General features: G+C 48.9%; 2 protein-coding genes and 1 long non-coding RNA gene across 6 annotated transcripts in view; 1 reads left to right on the top strand and 2 right to left on the bottom strand.

Moving 5' to 3' along the window:
- The window catches only part of LOC140421363 (uncharacterized), a 43,648-nt gene extending 31,178 nt beyond the window's left edge, over window positions 1-12,470 (top strand). The window contains exons 2-4 of the mRNA XM_072506029.1: window positions 1,407-2,749; window positions 9,940-9,974; window positions 10,914-12,470. Of these exons, the coding sequence (XP_072362130.1) occupies window positions 1,771-2,749; window positions 9,940-9,974; window positions 10,914-12,095 (2,196 nt within the window). The 5' untranslated portion in view covers window positions 1,407-1,770 and the 3' untranslated portion in view covers window positions 12,096-12,470. The remainder of the gene's footprint in view (window positions 1-1,406; window positions 2,750-9,939; window positions 9,975-10,913) is intronic.
- The window catches only part of LOC140419320 (uncharacterized), a 270,976-nt gene that overhangs the window by 2,813 nt on the left and 248,073 nt on the right, over window positions 1-20,090 (bottom strand). For 2 of the 4 annotated variants that reach the window (XM_072503157.1, XM_072503158.1), the window contains exon 1: window positions 492-572. The exons of 1 other annotated variant lie outside the window; for it this stretch is intronic. The gene's annotated coding sequence lies outside the window, so the exon portion shown is untranslated. Of the gene's footprint in view, window positions 1-491; window positions 573-20,090 lie in introns of those variants that run through there. One more of the 4 variants, XM_072503159.1, reaches the window with a different exon arrangement.
- LOC140419326 (uncharacterized) overlaps window positions 1-20,090 on the bottom strand; it is a 304,049-nt gene that overhangs the window by 208,685 nt on the left and 75,274 nt on the right. The window lies entirely within an intron of this gene.

The raw sequence follows: 20,090 nt of genomic DNA, 5'->3' as shown, positions 1-20,090 counted from the left end.
AACGAGGCATCCATGGCTAATGAGAGAAGGGGTGATGGGAGGGTGAGCTGTGAGGAGGGTGCAGAGTTCCTTCAGTATAATTTGAACAAGTTGAGAGTGGGCAAATTAATGGGAGATGCAGTATAATTTGGAGGAATGAGAGGTTGTCCACTTTGATAGCAAAAATGAGAAGGCAGACTATTAGCTGGAATGGCCATGAAGTAGGTATCTAGGTTTACCAGAATGATTCCTGGGACGGTGGGGCAGGCTCGAAGGGTCTGTTTCTATTCATTTCCCCAACAACGATAGCAAGTGCGCATGCGCCTTGCTGCTCATTGCCCCCAATAAAAATGGTGACCGTGAACGGGGGCCGAACATGAGGCGCTGCTGCCCCGTTAGTCGTAAATGGACCCGATTTGTCCGCTGTTTTGGCTTTCTGTTTACACAACATGTTTACGAAAACTCCCGCCCAGCTGCCCGATCCATCGCACCCTCCACACCGACAATCTCACCTCATCATTTGTGCACTCGCCAGATCAGCGGCTCTTCATCGCCATTACCCGCACTGCGCATGCTTCACTCACGCCCTCGGCCCCGCCCCTAATTCCCTCCGATTGGTTGGAGGACCAGAAGCGCCCGCTCTGCCTTCCTGTCCGTTCCCTCTCTCCTATTGGTCATAAGCTGACGTCAATCATATCCCGGGCTTGAGAGCCAGAGCATGCGCAGTGTGGCTAATGGGGGGGGGTGGGGGTGTGCATGTGTAGTGTCAAAAAATCTGGTGCATGCGCAGTATGATTAATGCCTGGGCCCTTGTTTGTCCCGGAGAAGCGGAGTCAGCTTCAGGCGGTGGGTGGGAGGATTTGGAAACACTTTGTGGATCCGCAAACCCTTCCCAATCATTGTCAGCTCCCTGGTTTGCAGCTGCGGGGCTTCTCCCTCCCGGGAACAGGCCCAGGTTAACGGGCACCATCCTGCTTCAGACACTGGAGGATGGTTCACATCAGAGGATGGGGGAGGGGGGATAATAAATAAGAGCTTACACTTTGCACTCAAATCAATGAGGACTCTGATCTCTGGCAAGGAAGGAAACCCTGGCAGGTGGGCGGGGAGGATTCACAAATACCCGCTGGAGGCCCCAAACCCCCAATAAGACCCATTGATGTTATTGTCAGTCTGCAGACAGGAGCTGGAGAACTGAACCCAGGCAGAGGAGAGGGAGGGAGAAAACTGGGAGTGGAGGAAAGAAATGGTGCAGATGGTGAGATGGATTTGGATTTTAGCCCAGGGAGGAGGGAGGGTGTGTGGGGCGGCGATTTGCAGCTTTGGGGGAACAAGAGAGGAAAAATTGTTGCAGAAAAATTTGAATTGTCTCTTCAAAGTTTCTATACTGGACTGACTGTGATGACTTTTGTAAACTCATTTTGCAGGATATTGGAAGTGGAGGATTTACAGACAGGAAATGCAGACTGAACTTCTCGTCAAGATCTGATAGTCACTCGATTCATCAGGACCTAAATAACATTGGCTTTTGAATGTGGAAGGAGAAATGTTTCCGTGTTCTGTCTGTGCAAGAAAATTTCAAACATCGGTGTGACTGGAAAAGCACCAAAGCACACACACACCCGAGTGAGAGTGTTCCAGTGGACTGACTGTGGAAAGAGCTTTAAACAGCAGCACAGCCTGAAAAAACGTCACACCATTCACAGCCGGGCGAAAGTGTGCATGGGTTCTGTGTGTGAATGAAGCTTTAACTGATTGTGCAATCTGGAAAGACACAAGGATACCAGAACCATGGAAAAACCGTGGAAATGTGGGGACTGTGGGAAGGGATTCAATTATCCATCCCGGCTGGAAACACATCAACGCAGTCACAATGGGGCTAACAAAATGGAGAAACCATGGCAATGTGATGATTGTGGTAAAGGATTCAATTATCCATACCTGCTGGAATACCATCGACAGAGTCACACTGGAAAGAAGCCATTCATCTGTGCAGAGTGCGGGAAGGGATTCACTACCTCATCCCACCTGCTGTCACACCGGCGAATTCATACAGAGGAGAGGCCATTCAGCTGCTTTACCTGTGGAAAGAGGTTCTCATGTTCATCCAACCTCAATGCACATCAGCGAGTTCACACTGGGGGGAAGTCGTTCACCTGTTCCTTGTGTGGGAAGAATTTCGCTGGTCCATCCGGTCTTTGGTCACACCAGCAAATTCACAGAGGGATGAAGCCGTTCACTTGTTCTGTGTGTGGGAAGGGCTTCACTCTGTCATCCAACCTGCTGTCACACCAGCGAATTCACACTGAGGAGAGGCCATTCAGCTGCACTCCCTGTGGAAAGAGGTTCAGGTCTTCATCCAACCTCAGTGCGCACAAGCGGGTTCACACTGGAGAGAGGCCATTCACATGCTCCACGTGTGGGAATGAATTCACTAATTTATCCAGCCTCCAGTCACACCAGCGAATTCACACAGAGGAGAAGCCATTCATTTGCACGTACTGTGGAAAGAGTTTCAGGCAGTTATCAATCCTCACTGCACATCAGCGCACTCACACTGGAGAGAGACCATTCACTTGCTCCGAGTGTGGGAAGGGATTTACACAGTCTGGCAGCCTGCATTTACACAAGCGCACTCACACCGGGGAAAGGCCGTTCACCTGCTCTGAGTGTGGGAAGGGATACACTCGGTCATCCCACCTGCTGACACACCAGCGAGTTCACAACTGTTTGCAGGGTTTGGATTCTGCTGTTAATCACATCCAGGATTGATAATCTGACAATATTTGTTTTGTTTCTGCTGACATTAACAATCCCTACAACTGGCAGGAGTTTAATATTCTGGATCTGTCACTGATTTTCAGGGCTGCAATGTTCCTTTTGAAGAGCACCATCTGTGATTTTTCGCAGGAACTTGTTGATAATAATTTTATGAATTTTTCCTTCAACCCAAAATGGATCTTTCGTGCAAATTTTACAATTCACTGTGTCTAGGTAAAAGGTAAAGTTGCCATAGCTGACTGGTGGTGATTTAACCCACCGATCATGACACCTCAAGCCAAGGGCAAGGTTGAGAAGGCAGACCTTCATGAATAACCACAGCTCGTATGGGAACTGAACCTGCAATGCTGGCCTGCTCTGCTTTATAGACCAGTTGTCTAGCCAAGTGAGCTCAACAGATCATTAATTACATAAAAAGAAAGGAAATAAAAGAAAATACATAATAGGGCAACACAAGATACACAATGTAACTACATAAACACCGGCATCGGGTGAAGCATACAGGGGTGTAGTGTTAATCAGATCAGTCCATAAGAGGATCCCTTAGGAGTCTGGTGACAGTGGGGAAGAAGCTGTTTTTGAGTCTGTTCATGCGTGTTCTCAGACTTTTGTATCTCCTGCCCGATGGGAGAAGTTGGAAAAGTGAGTAAGCTGGGAGAGAGGGATCTTGACTGACTTTTAAAAAAAAACATTTAGAGTACCCAATTATTTTCTTTTCCAATTAAGGGGCAATTTAACGTGGCCAATCCAGCTACCCTGCACATCTTTAGAACATAGAACATAACAGCGCAGTACAGGCCCTTCGGCCCTCGATGTTGCGCCGACCTGTGAAACCACTCTAAAGCCCATCTACACTATTCCCTTATCGTCCATATGTCTATCCAATGACATTCTGTGCTGTGGGGGTGAGACCCACGCTGACACGAGGAGAATGTGCAAACTCCACACGGACAGTGACCCGGGGCCAGATTGAAGAACTTGACTGATTATCTTAAATTGATTGTTAGTGTTGCTATTAGCACACTCGGGATTGTTCAGCAAGTGCTGCCTGTTTTATTACACTTCTGGTAGTATGTTATGTTATACTACTGAATGTAATATATGTTACTCAATACTGTTGTTGATGAGGTTTTCTGAATCTTGATGAGAAAGACTCGAAGTCATCCAGTAATAACAAAAGATTTATTGAGTAACTAAAACAATAATTTTGTGAGTTCTTTACTTTAATATTAATACTAGCGATAAGGTTAACAAGATCTAAATACAGTAACTATGTTTATCTGCACTAACACGCTGATCTAATCTACATTCCTGTCTTGGTCACAACACTCCCAAAAGAAAGAGAGGAGCAGAATAAGCTTGCTTTTATACCCCTGTTAGTGCTGCCCTCTAGTGATCATCTGATTCTACTAATTAAACATTAACCCCTCATGTACATGCACATACAGAGATCACTACACTGCCCTATTGTGGATTTGTGGGATAATGTTCACGGTTTTATATTCAGGTCCAGGGATAATGTTCACTGTTTTAGTTTAAGCTCTGGATTTGTTAGATTGGTGACTGATTTTCTGTGATGGAATGGTGTATCAGGATGGGAGTAAACTTGCTCAGGGACAGCGATGGGAGGAGACCTAGATAAAATAAACCCGAAATAATGGTGATCACAATGCCATGTTAGTAAACTTTGGTCAATATTTTACCAGAATCATTTGTCGCCCTGTCTGCTGATTTAACATCAATTAGAATGAACTCAGCAGCCCGGCTAACCAAGCAGCCTGGCCACCACCTCTCAACTCCTCACAGCCCGTTTGAGTTCAAACGCCTCTGATTAACGTCTACCAAATGGTCTAAGCACAAAAAGCCCATCGTGTTGCAATGTCCTTTGTTTCAAGGATATTGATGTCTCCAAACAGGAACTTATCTGAACTGAACCTCGCCATGAAGGAAATGCCCTCTGGACTTTGACCTCTTGGACTTTGGAAATCACATGAACTAATTTGTTTCTGTTTGGTTCTTTTACTGTTGCCCAATGTTGTAAACTCTTTACTCTCCCCCTTTACTGTGTACATGTGTGTGTGTGCGTGTGCTCAATAGCATGTGTATGTGTGTGCATGTATGTGAAGTTGTGAACACCCCCTCCCCCAATCCCCACCCAGTTTGAATGTGAATAAACTATACCTTCTCAGTATACAAAAGAAAAATAATCGTTTGTCAATTTTGCTTGATGAATTGTTGTAAGTGCTGTGTTGGATTGTTAAAGACATCTCAGCTTGACCATGAACCCAGTCCTGATGAGTGAGGTGAGTTTCAGACCAATACGGGACTGGAGGACTAAGAGGGAGAGTCTGGCCCGAACCTCAATATTTGTTAATGCAATGGATTCACTCAGGACAGACAGCAGAGATTAATTGAGGGAATAACACAGTGTAGTGAGAAAGGAGATTCAATGCATGTTGTGTGGATGGATTGTCAAAAGGTATTTGATAAGGTGCTGGCCTGCTGGTGAAATTAAAGCTCACGGTATTAAAGGGAGTGGGGCAACTTTAGTAAATTGGATAAAGGACAGAAAACAGAGGGTAGTTGTTAATAGATGTTCTGCAGTCTAGAAGGAAGTAAACAGTGGTGTTCCCCACAGTCAGTGTTGGGAACATTGTTCTTCTCAATATGGATAACTGATCTGGGTTTGAGTATATGAGGCATAAGATCAAAATCTCCAGAAGGCATGGCACAGTGGTTAGCATCACTGTTTCACAGCGCCAGGGACCCAGGTTCAATTCTATACTTTGGGTGGAGTTTGTATGTTTATATCACCTCAGAAGATGAACACGGGCCTCGACCAACAGAGTACCCTTCATCGTCCAATACTTCCGCGGAGCGGAGAAACTACAACATCTTCTTCGCAGCCTTCAACACGTCATCGATGAAGATGAATATCTTGCCAAGGCCATCTCCACACTGCCACTACTTGCCTTCAAACAACCATGCAACCTCAAACAGACCATTGTTTGCAGCTAAGTACCCAGCCTTCTGGAGAACAGCGACCACAGCACCACACACCCTGCCATGGCAACCTCTGCAAGACGTGCCAGATCATCGACATGGGTACCACCATTACACATGAGAAAACCACCCACCAGGTACATACTCGTGCGACTCAGCCAACATTCTCGACCTCATACATTGCAGGAAAGGATGTCCCGAAGCATGGTACATTTGCGAGACTATGTAGACACTGCGACAATGGATGAACGGTCATTGCGCAACAATCATCAGGCAGGAATGTTCTCTTCAAGTCAGGGAACACTTCAGCAGTCAAGGGTATTCAGCCTCTGATCTTCGGGTAAACGTGCTCCAAGGCGGCCTTCAGGACGCACAGCAATGCAGAATTGCGAAACAGAAACTTATAACCAAGTTCCACACACATGAGTACGGCCTCAACCGGGACCTTGGATTCATGTCGCATCACATTCACCCCCCACCATCTGGCCTGGGCTTGCGAAATCCTACCAATGGTCCTGGCTTGAGACAATTCTCACCTCTTTAACCTGTGATTATCCCTCGCTCCAGTTGCTCTGTCTGGACCTGCAAAGACTAGCATTCAAAGCATCATTGAATTTGTCTATATATGTGGTTATGTAATCCACCTCTTCATTCACCTGAGGAAGGAGCTGCGCTCTGAAAGCTAGTAATTCAAATCAAACCTGTTGAACTTTAACCTGGTGTTGTAAGACTTCTTACTGTGGCAGGGAGGATGCTCAGGTTTGTTGAAGGTAATAGAGAAACTGATCATGAGCCTGTCGAGCAGCAATGAGGGGCGAGACCCCAGTGAGATGCACCGTCTACATTTACTGACCTACTGTGAGATGAAATGACCTGAAATAAAAGCAATATATTGCAGATGGTGGAAATCTGAAAGGAAAACAGAAGCTGCTGTAAAAATGAGCAGGTCTAGCAGCATCTGTGGAGAAAGAAACAGTTGACATATTGAGCCCAAGCTGACTTTTTGTAACTGAAGAGTGGCAGAACTATAATGGGTTTATTGCTGTTAGAAAAGGGGCGAGGGTCAAGTGGACCAAAAGGGGAGGTCAGGAATAGGTTAGTGGGCAGGAGAGATTAAAGAATAAAGATATAATCAAAGGGAAGGCAATGAAAGTCCACCACCATCGATACACAGTGGCAGCAGTATTTACAAGATGCACTGCAGGAATTTACCAAGGCTCCTTTGGCAGCACTTTCCAAACCCATGATCGCTACTATTTAGAAAGAAAAGGTCAACAGACATCTGGGAACACCACCACCTGGAAGATTCCCTCCAAGTCATTCACCATCCTGATTTGGAAATGTATCGTTGGCCCGTCACTGTCGCTGGGTCAAATCCTGGGTCTCCCGCCCTAACCATACTCATGGACTGCAGCAGTTGATGAAGACAATAAATACGGGCTGAGTCAGCATTGCACACATCTCTTGAATTAATTTAAAAATAAAGAAATTAAAGATGTTACGGCTGAATAACGGAAAAGGTTAATTCTACAGATGAGTCATATTGGATTCAAAACATTAACTCTGTTATCTCTCCTCAGATGCTGCCAGACCTGCTGACATTTTACAGCCTATTTTGTCTATATTTAACTCAACCCTTGATATCTGTTTAGTGCACTGGTCAAACACAGGGGTGAGTGTGCCTGAGAAGTATCCAGTTGGAAAACCTTTTCCATTCACCTCCTGCATCACTGGTAGCACAGTAGTTAACACAGTTGCTTCACAGCTCCAGGATCCCAGTTTGATTCCTGGCTTGGGTCACTGTGCGGAGTTTGCACTTTCTCCCCGTGTCAGTGTGGGTTTCCTCCAGGTGCTCCGGTTTCCTCCCACAGTCCAAAGATGTGCAGGGTAGGTGGATTGGCCATGAAAATTGCTGCTAGTGTCCAAAAGAGGTTAGGTGAGGTTACGGGGATAGGCTGAAAGTGTGGGTTTAGGTAGGTTGCTCTTTCCAAGGGCTGGTACAGACACGATGGGCCGAATGGCCTCCTTCTACACTCTAAATTCTATGATTTGATGATCCTATGATACAGCAGATATAAATTGTTCTGGTTCAGACAGCAGATATACATTGTATACAGGGTGACACAGTTGTTAGGACTGCTGCCTCACAGCGGCACGGACCCATGTTCGATTCCAGCCTTGGGTAATGATATCTGCGTGGAGTTTTCACTTTCTCCCTGTGTGTGAATGGGTTTCCTCGAGGTGCTCCGGTTTCCTCCCACAGTGAAAAGATATGAGGTTAGGTGGATTGGCCACGCCAAATTGCCACATCCAAAGATGTGTAAGTTACGTTACGGATTTAAGTGGGTGACGTCGGGGAGTGGGCCTGAAGGGGCGCTCTTCCGGAGGGTCAGTGCAGACTCGATGAACCTCATGGCCTCATTCTGTACTTTAAAGATTCTATGATTGTTCTGAATCAGAAAGCAGAGCTGTGGGAATAATTGGATACATCCTCCAAAAAGCCAGTGCAGGCAGGACGGCAATGAATTCCATCTGTGCTGTATAATTCTATAAAACCGTGATTATTCAGTGTTCAGATGGAGAGAGAACGCAAAAAGAACCAGTGACACTGGATTTAAATGGTTAACGTCCTCAATCTTTAGAGAGGCAAAGTGCTGTGGATCCTGCCAGTGAACATGATAAAAATATCAAAATTATGAGTCGGTCATTCGGCCCATGAAGTCTGCTCCTTTGTTAAATACTTTGGTGACTGATCTGATTGTCGTATTAACCTTACTTTGCTCCATCACCCACCTCCCCCAGCTGATAACCTTGTAGATCAAAAACCTGTTTATCTCAGTTTTGAGCATATTCAATGACACAGCCTCCCTTCTTCATTGACTAATGACCATCTGAGAGAAGAAATCTCGACTCCTCTCAGTGTTAAGTGGGACTCCTGATTTTTAAACCGTGGTCCCTAGTTCTAGCTTCCCCCACAAGATGAATCATCTACTCAGCTCCTCTTGACCTGTCACGTGCTCTAAGGAACTTATATGTTTCAAATGATCACATCTCATTCTCCTAATTTTAAACAAATTACGGGATGTGGACATTCCTGGACAGGCCAGCATTTATTCACCTTGGTGAACTGCCTTCTTGAACCACTGCAGTCCTTGAGGTGTAGGTATGCCCACAGTACAGTTAGGGAGGAATCCCAGGATTTTGACCCAGCAATTGTTAAGGAAAAGTGATATGAATTAATTATTAAATTGCCAAGTCAGACTGGTGAGTGACTTGAAGGGGAATGTCCAGGTGGTGGTGTTTCTAGGACACTGACCTGAAGAATCCCGTATGAAGTCTTACAACACCAGGTTAAAGTCCAACAGGTTTGTTTCGATGTCACTAGCTTTTGGAGCGCTGCTCCTTCCTCAGGTGAATGAAGAGGTATGTTCCAGAAACAAATATATAGACAAATTAAAAGCTGCCAGACAATGCTTGGAATGCGAGCATTCACAGGTGATTAAATCTTTACAGATCCAGAGATGGGTAACCTCAAGTTAAAGAGGTGTGAATTGTGTCAAGCCGGGACAGTTGGTAGGATTTCGCAGGCCAGATGGTGGGGGACGGATGTAATGCGACATGAATCCCAGGTCCTGGTTGAGGCCGCACTCGTGTGCGGAACTTGGCTATAACTTTCTGCGCGGCGATTCTGCGTTGTCGTGCGTCCTGAAGGCCGCCTTGGAGAACGCTTACCAGGGGATCAGAGACTGAATGCCCTTGATTGCTGAAGTGTACCCCGACTGGAAGGGAACATTCCTGCCTGGTGATTGTCGCGCGATGTCTGTTCATTCGTTGTCGCAGCGTCTGCATGGTCTCGCCAATGTACCACGCTTCGGGACATCCTTTCCTGCAGTGAAGAATCCCTGCAGTGATGTCCTAGAGTTGAGCTGATTGACCTCCAACCACCACAACCATCTTTCTTTGTGCCAGCTGTGACTCCAACCAGCAAAGAGTTTTTCCTCCTTCCCATTATCTCCAGTTTTGCTGGGCTCCTTGATGCCACACTCGGTCAAATACTGCCTTGATGTCAACCTGACACTTGTGACTTTTTAAATCTCCTTTTCCAGGTCATTAGGGAATTTGAAGAGTGCCAGATTGTTCTCTGATTCCAGTGCTTCTGATACTTTTCCTGTGTAGGCTCCAAGTTTGAAAACAGTAAAATTGTTTCAGAGGTAAGAATTATTGAGCATTTGTTTTCCATTTAGAGCTTTTAGTGTTATGCTCTGGTTTCATGTCTCTGGGACTGGTTTGGCTCCTGCACTGTGGATCTGAATCCATGTCTGTCGATTGTTCAGTTTTAACTCTGCCCTCCCCAGTCATCTCTCTGCCATTGTCCAACTTCTTCTGAACTGATGATGGGTATATTTTAAGCATGTTTGGTATTTTACCATTATTTCCACCAACTGAGTCTATATAAGGTTGCCACAGTTTGTAGAGAGGGACTGATGTTTGTAGAAGGGACTGATGTTAATGACACACATCTCCCAATATTTAAATCCAGTACCGGATATGAGACAAGTCATATTCAAGTGTGTTCAAGGGGATCTTATAGCTGATGATGTTCACATACTTCTGAAATGAAAATGAAATGAAAATCGCTTATTGTCACAAGTATGCTCCAAATGAAGTTACTGTGAAAAGCCCCTAGTCGCCACATTCCGGCGCCTGTTCGGGGAGGCTGGTACGGGAATTGAACCGTGCTGCTGGCCTGCCTTGGTCTGCTTTCACCAGCTGCCCTGGTTCTTCTAGACGGTGGAGTTTGGAAAATTCTGTTGAAGTTCTGGTTGGATTTTAGGTATATGAAATCTCTCTCCTTTGCCTCCTGTCTCTCCCAACCCTCTCTCCCTTTTTATCTCTCTCTCTCTCTCTGTTTACCCATTAAGTACAGGGTCTTGTGTAGACCTAGTCAGGGTGGCAGGATCCCTGAAAGACAATACTGAACCAGTTGGGTTTTTATGACAATCCAGCTGTTTTCATGGTCACTTTTTCCCAGTGCCGGCCCCACAAATGACCAGATTCATCCAACTCAATTTCACAACCTGCCTTTGTGTTTTTCTGAGTTCTCTCTCACTCCCTAATTTCTGTTTTAAATCAATTTTACAGGTAATTAGAAGGGGAGGATTTGCAGTTGGGAAACTGAAACCAAGTATCACATCATTGAATCTGACGATCATCCGATTTATCGTAACCGGAATAGAACATTGAACATGGAAAGAAAAGTTCCTATTCACAGGGGAGAGAACCCGGACACGTGTTCTGTGTGTGGACGAGTCTTTAAGCAATCATCTGGCCTGTCGAGACATAAATGCAGTCACAACAGGGAGAAACGATGGAAATGTGGGGACTGTGGGAAGGGTTTTGATTATCCAGTTAGGTTGGAAACTCACCGGCGCAGTCACACTGGGGAGAAGCCATTCACCTGCTCCAAATGCGGGAAGGGATTCAGTCAGTCATCCGCTATGCTGGCTCATCAGCGCAGTCACACTGGAGAGAGGCCGTTCACTTGTGCAATATGTGCGAAGAGATTCATTCAGTCATCCCACTTGCTGACACACCAGAGAGTTCACACTGGGGAGAAGCCGTTCATCTGCTCCGAATGTGGGAGAGGATTCACTCAGTCATCCCACCTGCAAAAACACCAGCATAGTCACACTTGGGAGAGACCATTTACCTGCTCTGACTGTGGGAAGGGATTCACACAGTCAACCCACCTGCAGAAACACCAGTGCATTCACACTGGGGAGGGACCTTTCACCTGCTCTGACTGTGGAAAGGGATTCACTCAGTCATCTGACTTGCTGTTACACCAGAGAATTCACTCTGGGGAGAGACCTTTCGCTTGCTCCAAGTGTGGTAAGGGATTTACTCAGTCATCCCACCTGCAGACACACCAGCGAGTTCACACTGATGAGAGACTGTTTAAATGTCCCGATTGTGGGCAATTATATAAAAGTTCCGGGGAACTGATGTACCATCAACGTGTTCACACAGATGAGAAACCGTTCAAATGCTCTGACTGCGGAACTGGGTTCAAGCAATCATCTGTCCTCATTGTACATCAACGAATTCACACCGGGGAGAGGCCATTCACCTGTTCTGACTGTGGGAAGGGATTTAGGCAGTCATCCGACCTGCTGACACACCAGCGCATTCACACTGGGGAGAGACCGTTCACGTGCCCCGAGTGTGGGAAGGGATTCATTAATTCAACCAACCTGCTGAGACACCAGAAAGTTCACATTAGAAAGAGGCCGAGTGTGGGAAGGGATTCACTCGGTCATCCAACCTGTTGACAATCCAGCGAGTTCACACTGGGGACAGTCTGTCGTATCCTCTGAGTGAGGGAAGGCAGTCACTCAACCATCCTGCGGGTTCACACTGACAGGAGACCTTTTAAAAGGCCAGGATCCAGGAATTGCTGAATAAGTTGTGAGGAACTGATGTCCCATCAACATATTCACACTGATAGGTGTTCTCACGGTGGGACCGGGTTTACTATTTATATTTATTCACTGTACACCACAAATTTACACTGGGGAGAAGTTGTGCACCTGGTGTGAATGTGGGAATGAATTTGCTTATTTCTCCCATGTCCAGAGTCACCAGTGAGTTCACAACTAACTACAGTGCTTTGACTTCGCTGTTGATCGCATCCAAGACAGAACTGGGGTCTGTTTTTGCTGATGGTAATGATCTCCAGCCCAGTTATAGTTAATATTCTGGATAAAAGTCGAATAAATCAGTTTTGTGTTAAATTTTTAATGTCTCTAATTTAAGTTCATTTCTTCTGAAGTTTTCTTGCTCTCCCCGTCTCCTCCATCCTCAACAAGTGCGAGGAGCTCATGGAGCTTCTTTGTCACTGAGATTGAGACAATCTGATCAGCTGCCTCAGTTGCTTCCATCCCTCCCACTAACCCACCAGCTCAAGCTGCCTCTCAGGATCCCTTTTTATGAGCTCTGAAACCCGTAAATTTCTGTATTTCTTTCCCATCTCCTCTTGCTGCTCATTTTGCCCATGAGACTCACCTCCTGCTCCATGGACTATATTCTCACTGAACTACATACCATTTTTCTTTAATATTTTTATTCAATTTTAACAAATTTTCAACAAACCCCCACCCTTACAGAAAAAAGAAAAGCAGGAAACACACAGATCAACATCGTACACTCCACGTACACCGCAAATTCCCCCACTGTACAACCCCCCCCCCCCATGAAACAATAATAAACACATACCCAGACCACCCCCCTCGCCCCAATTCCCCCCTGGATTGCTGCTGCTGCTGCTGACCTCTGCCTAACGTTCCACCAGAAAGTCTAGGAACGGTTGCCACTGCCTGAAGAACCCTTGCACAGACCCTCGCAAGGCAAACTTTACCCTCTCCAATCTAATGAACCATGCCATGTCGCTGATCCAAGTTTCTACGCCTGGGGGCTTTGCATCCTTCCACTGTAGCAGAATCCTCCGCCGGGCTACCAGGGACGCAAAGGCCAGAATACCGTCCTCTTTCGCCTCCTGCACTCCCGGGTCGTCCGATACCCCAAATATTGCTAACACCCAGCTCAGCCTGACCCGGGTATTCACCACCTTGGACATAGTCCTCGCAAAGCCCCTCCAAAACCCCTCCAGCACCAAAACATAAGGGCGTGATTTGCTGGGCTCCCCGAGCACCTCACACACCTGTCCTCCACTCCAAAAAACCTACTCAACCTCGCCTCTGTCATATGCGCTCTGTGCAGAACCTTAAATTGTACCAGGCTAAGCCTGGCGCAAGAGGAAGAATTAACCGTACCCAGGGCATCAGCCCACAGTCCCCCATCTATCTCCTCCCCAAGCTCCTCCTCCCACTTGCCTTTTAGCTCCTCCACCGAGGCCTCCTCCTCTTACTGCATCTCCTGGTAGTTCGCTGAGACCTTGCCTTCTCCATCCCACACCCCCGAGATCACCCTGTCCTGAATCTTACACGCTGGAAGCGGCGGAAATTCCCTCACCTGCCGTCTCACAAACGCCCTCACCTGCATGTACCTAAAGGCACTTCCCGGGGGCAGCCCAAATTTCTCCTCTAGGGCCCCAAGACTCGCAAACGTCCCATCAATCAACAGGTCCCCCATCCTTTTCATTCCTGCCCGATGCCAGCTCAGAAACCCCCCATCCATTCTTCCCGGGATGAACCAATGGTTCTGTCGGATTGGGGACCAAACCGAGGTCTCTACCTCACCCCTGTGGCGCCTCCACTGACCCCAAATTTTCAGAGTCGCCACCGGGCTCGTGGTGTACCTTGTCATCGGGAACGGCAGCTGTGCCGTCACCAGCGCTCTCAGACTCGTGCCCACACAGGACGCCATCTCCAACCTCTTCCACGCCGCTCCCTCCCCTTCCATTACCCACTTACGGATCATCGCCACATTGGCAGCCCAGTAGTACCCACATAGATTGGGCAACGCTAGCCCTCCTCTGTCCCTCTATGCTCCAGAAACACCCTTTTTACCCTCGGTGTCTGATTCGCCCATGTGAATCCCATGATGCTCCTGCTGACCCGTTTGAAAAAGGCCTTGGGGATCAGGATGGGAAGGCACTGGAACATAAAGAGGAACCTCGGAAGGACCGTCATTTCACCGACTGCACCTACCCACCAACGACAGTGGCAACATATCCCACCTTTTAAACTCCTCCTCCATCTGCTCCACCAGCCGTGCCAAATTGAGCTTGTGCAGAGCCCCCCAACTCCTAAACACCTGGATCCCCAGGTACCGGAAGCTTCTTTCCGCCCCCCTCAGCGGAAGCTTGTCTATCCCCCTTCCCTGGTCCCCTGGGTGTATCACAAAGAGCTCATTCTTCCCCATGTTAAGCTTATACCCAGAAAAGTCCCCAAACTCCCTGACGATCTGTATAACCTCTGGCATCCCATCCACTGGGTCCGCCACATACAATAACAGGTCATCGGCTTACAGCGACACCCAGTGTTCCTCTCCCCCTGAACCAGTCCCCTCCAGTTCCTGGACTCCCTCAGTGCCATGGCCAATGGCTCAATTGCCAGTGCAAACAACAAGGGGGATAGGGGACACCCCTGCCTCACCCCCCGGTACAGCCGAAAGTATTCCGACCTCCGCCGATTCGTAGCCACACTCGCCACCGGGGCTTCATAAAGTAGCCTAACCCAACTGATGAACCCCTCCCCAAACCCAAACCTGCATAGCACTTCCCAAAGATACTACCACTCCACCCGATCGAAGGCCTTCTCCACGTCCATAGCCACCACTACCTCCACTCCCCCCTCCACTGAAGGCATCATAATTACATTGAGGAGCCTCCGCACATTAGTGTTCAGCTGCCTACCCTTCACAAATCCCGTCTGGTCCTCGTGAATCACCCCCGGGACACTGTCCTCAATTCTAGTAGCCAGAACCTTCGCCAGCAGCATTGCGTCGGCGTTAAGGAGCGAGATCGGCCTGTACGACCCACACTGTCCTTGTCCCGCTTCAGGATCAGCGAGATCAGGGCCCTGGACATTGTCGGGGGCAGGAACCCTCCCACGCCTCATTGAAAGTCCTGAATAGTAGTGGGCCCAACAGGTCCATATAATTCCGGTAGAATTCCACCGGGAACCCATCCGGCCCTGGAGCCATCTGTACCTGCATGCTCCCCAACCCCTTAACCAGCTCCTCCAGCCCAATCAGTGCCCCAGCCCAACCACCTCCTCCTCCACCCTCGGGAACCTCAGCCGATCCAAAAATCGGCACATCCCCCCCTCCCCGTCGGGGGCTCAGACCTATACAGCTCCTCATAAAAGTCCCTGAATACCCCATTTATTCCCACCGTGTTCCCCCCTCTATCCCTAACTCCACTAATCTCCTTCGCTGCCTCCCCCTTCCGAAGCTGATATGCCAGCATCCGGCTCGCCTTCTCCCCATATTCGTACACCGCCCCTTACGCTTTCCTCCACTACACCTCTGCCTTCCTGGTAGTCAACAAGTCGAATTCAGTTGGAGGCTCCGTCACTCCTTGAGTAATCCCTCCTCGGGGACCTCTGCATACCTCCTATCCACCCTTAATATCTCCCCCACCAATCTCTCCCTCTCCTTCCTCTCCTTATGGGCCTTAGTGGAGATTAGCTCTCCCCTGACCACAGCCTTCAATGCCTCCCAGACTACCCCCACCTGCAGCTCCCCATTGTCGTTAGCCTCTAAGTATCTTTCAACACCCCCCCGGATCCGCCCACACACCTCTTCCGCCAACAGTCCCACATCAAGGCGCCACAGCGGACGCTGGTCCCTCTCCTCCCCCAACTCCAGCTCCACCCAATGCGGGGCAGATCTGAAATAGCTATGGCCGAATATTCCGTGCCCTCCACTCTCGGGATTAGTGCCCTACTCATAATGAAGAAATCTATCCGGGAATAGACTTTATGGACGTGGGAAAAAAGGAAAATTCCCTGTCCCCCGGCCTGACAAATCTCCATGGGTCCACTCCCCCCATCTGGTCATAAACCCCCTCAACACCTTGGCCGCCGCCGGCCTCTTACCCGTCCTGGACTGGAGCGGTCCAATGCTGGGTCCAACACCATGTTAAATTCCCCCCCCATTATCAGGCTCCCTGTCTCCAGGTCCGGAATCCGACCCAACATGAATCCGGCATCGTCCCAATTCGGGACATATACGTTCACTAATACCACCCACACCCCTTGCAGCTTACCACTCACCATCACGTACCGACCTCCATTATCTGCCACGATGCTCAGCGCCTCAAACGACACCTGCTTCCCCACCAAGATCGCCACCACTCTATTATTCGCTTCCAACCCCGAGTGGAAAACCTGCCCTACCCACCCTTTCTCAGCCTAACCTGATCTGCCACCTTCAAATGCGTCTCCTGAAGCATAACCACATCTGCCTTCAGTCCCTTCAGGTGCGCGAACACACGGGCCCTCTTGACCGGCCCGTTCAGGCCTCTCACATTCCAAGTTATCAGCCGGATCAGGGGGCTTCCCGCCGCCAACCCCCCCCCCCCGCCGACTAGCCATCTCCCTTTCTAGGCCAGCCACATGCCCGCGCCTCCCGCACCCTCCATTCCCCCAGGCTGCGGACCCCCGCCCCGACTCTCCGAACACCAGCTCCCCATTGGCCAATGCAGCAGCAACCCAGTTTCCGCCCCCCCCCCCCCCAGCTAGGTCCCCCCCTAGCTGTATTGCTCCCCCCATGGCACTCCCATAGGTCAGCTGATTCCTGCTGACCCTGGCCTCTCCTGCCACTCCATCGACCCCCCACTGTGAGAATCTCTCCTCCCCCTCCTGGCAATCAGCGCGCGCTCCTCTCCAACACCGCCCTTCCCCCGGCCCCGCCCCCATCCATCCCTAACGTGGAAAAAAGCCTGCGCTTTCCACCAAGCTGACCCCGCCCTCTCTGGCGCAGCTCCCTTTTGCGGCCTTATCTCAGCTCCCCCACCTCGGGTCTCCAATTCCCCTCCCCCCGTCGGGGCTGCGTCCTTCCAACAACTGACACCCACACTCTCACACAACCCCCACTTCGAACCATTTCACCCAACCCGACCCAGCACCAAAGAAAACAGAACAGAACATCCCCCAAAACACAGTAACCCCCCTCGACACCCCCTCCCAACAAATCCTCAGTCCGTGTTCACCTTTCCGGCCTGGATAAAGCTCCACCCCTTTTCCGGCATCTCAAAGTAATGGTGTCGGTCCTTAAACGTGACCCACATTCGCGTCGGCTGCAGCATCCTGAATTTCACCCCCTTCTGATGCAGAACCGCCTTAGCCCGGTTGTACCCAGCCTTCTTCTTGGCCACCTCTGCACTCCAGTCCTGATATATCCGGATCTCTGTGTTCTCCCACCTGCTGCTCCGCTCCATTTTAGCCCATCTCAGGACACACTCCCTGTCCACAAAGCGGTGGAACCACACCATTACCACACACGGCGGCTCGTTGGCCTTGGGCCTCCTCGCCAGGACTCGGTGGGCCCCATCCAGCTCCAGGGGCCTTGGGAAAGCTCCCGCGCCCATCAGCGAATTGAGCATCGTGGCCACGTATGCTCCAACATCCGACCCCTCCACTCCCTCCGGGAGACCCAGAATCCGAAGGTTCTTCCTCCTCGACCGATTCTCCATTTCCTCAAACATTTCTTGCCACTTCTTGTGCAGCGCCTCGTGCGCCTCCACCTTCACCGCCAGGCCCAAGATCTCCTCCTCGTTCTCCGAGGCCTTTTGTCGCACATCCTAGATCGCCGCCCCTTGGGCCTGCTGGGTCTCGACCAGCTTGTCGATCGACGCCTTCATCGGCTCCAGCAGCTCTGCCTTCATGTCCGCAAAGCAGCGTTTGAGGAACTCCTGCTGCCCTTGCGACCACTGCGCCCACGCTGCCTGGTCTCCACCCACTACCATCTTGCTTCTCCCTCGCACTTTTCGCTGCACCAAAATCACTTTTTTCACCGCTTCACTCCTGGTCCAATCCATACAGTGCCGGGGAAATCATACTGTCACCTTCCCACACTGGGGACCGTCGAACAAATGCGCTGGGGCCCCTCAAAAGAGTCCAAAGGTCCGTTTCTGACGGGAGCTGCCGAACGTGCGACTTAGCTCAGCATAGCCGCAACCGGAAGCTGAACTACATATCATTCAACTTCCCCCATGCTGACATTGTCAACAGTCTCCCTCTCTTCCAGCATTGTCCCTCTTACCTTCAAACCTGTCATCGTTACCCCCTCCCCAATACGATCAACTCTGAACGCCAATGTCCTTGTAAATCTCGACCACCATTCTCTCACATCTCTTTCCACGGCACAGTCCTTGTACACTAGCATTTTGTGATACACACACTGGGACAGCATGGTAGCACAAGTGGATAGCACTGTGACTTCACAGCGGCAATTGGACTCCCCAAATTGAATTGGGTTTGATTCCCCGCTGGGTCACGGTCTGTGCGGAGTCTGCATGTTCTCCGCGTGTCTGCATGGGTTTCCTCCGGGTGCTCCAGTTTCCTCCCACAGTCCAAAGATGTGCAGGTTAGGTGGATTGGCCATGATAAATTGCCCTTAATGACCAAAAAAGTTAGGAGGGGTTATTGGGTTACGGGAATAGGGTGGAAGTGAGGGATTAAGTGGGTTGGTGCAGAATCGATGAGCCGAATCGCCTCCTTCTGCACTGTATGTTCTATGACATAGAAACATAGAAAAAAATAGGAGCAGGAGGAGGCCCTTCAAGCCCGCTCCGCCATTCATTATGATCATGGCTGATCATCCAACCCAATAGCCTAATCCCGCTTTCCCCCATATCCTTTGATACCCTTTACCCTAAGTGGTATATCTAACTGCTTCTTGAAACTGTACAATGGTTTGGACTCAACTACTTCCTGTGGGGGTAATGAATTCCACAGGTTCACCACTCTCTGGGTGAAGACATTTCTCCTCATCTCTGTCCTGAATGGTCTTCCCCGTATCCTCAGACTGTGATCCCTGGTTCTGGTCCAGTTCTTTTAGGATTTTATAGGTTTCTATGAGATAACCCCTCATTCTTCTGAACTCCAGTGAATACAATCCTAAATGACTCTATCTCTTCTCATACGTCTGTCTTGCCATCGCAGGAATTAGTCTGGTAAACCCAGGTCCTTTTGCACTTCAGAGCGCTGCAATCTCTCACCATTTAAATTATAAGACTTTTCATTCTTCCTGCCAAAATGGACAATTTCACATTTTCCCACATTAAACTCCGTTTAACAGATCTTTGTCCAGTCACTTAACCTATCTATACATTTTTGTAACCTCCTTATAGCCTCTTCACAACTTACTTTCCTTTGTACTTGTTTTTTTAAATTTTAAATAATTTTTATTAAGGTTTTCACAGAATATCAACAACAAAATGAAAAAGGAACCCAACAGGGTTAAATGCAAAACACAGTAAAACAACCCCCGTGCCACCCTCCCCCCTGTACATAAATAATAAATTAACACCCCGAATTAACATAAAGCAAACATAGCAAATATATACACCCCCTCAGATCCCCCAGTGTAAATAAACAAAAATAAAATAGAACCCCCCACCCAGGTTGCTGCTGCTACTGACCATTGTCTACCATTCTGCCAGAAAGTCTAAGAACGGTTGCCACCGCCTGAAGAACCCTTGTACCGACCCTCGCAAGGCGAATTTCACTCTCTCCTTTTTAATAAACCCCGCCATATCGCTGATCCAGGATTCCACGCTGGGGGCCTCGCATCCTTCCACTGAAGAAGAATGCTCCGCCAGGCTACCAGGAATGCAAAGGCCAGAATTCTGGCCTCTT

Source organism: Scyliorhinus torazame, chromosome 5 (genome assembly GCF_047496885.1).
Source record: "Scyliorhinus torazame isolate Kashiwa2021f chromosome 5, sScyTor2.1, whole genome shotgun sequence".
Lineage (NCBI taxonomy): Eukaryota > Metazoa > Chordata > Chondrichthyes > Carcharhiniformes > Scyliorhinidae > Scyliorhinus > Scyliorhinus torazame.
Note: the sequence above shows the minus strand (reverse complement) of the source record. Positions and strands in the feature narration are given on the sequence as shown.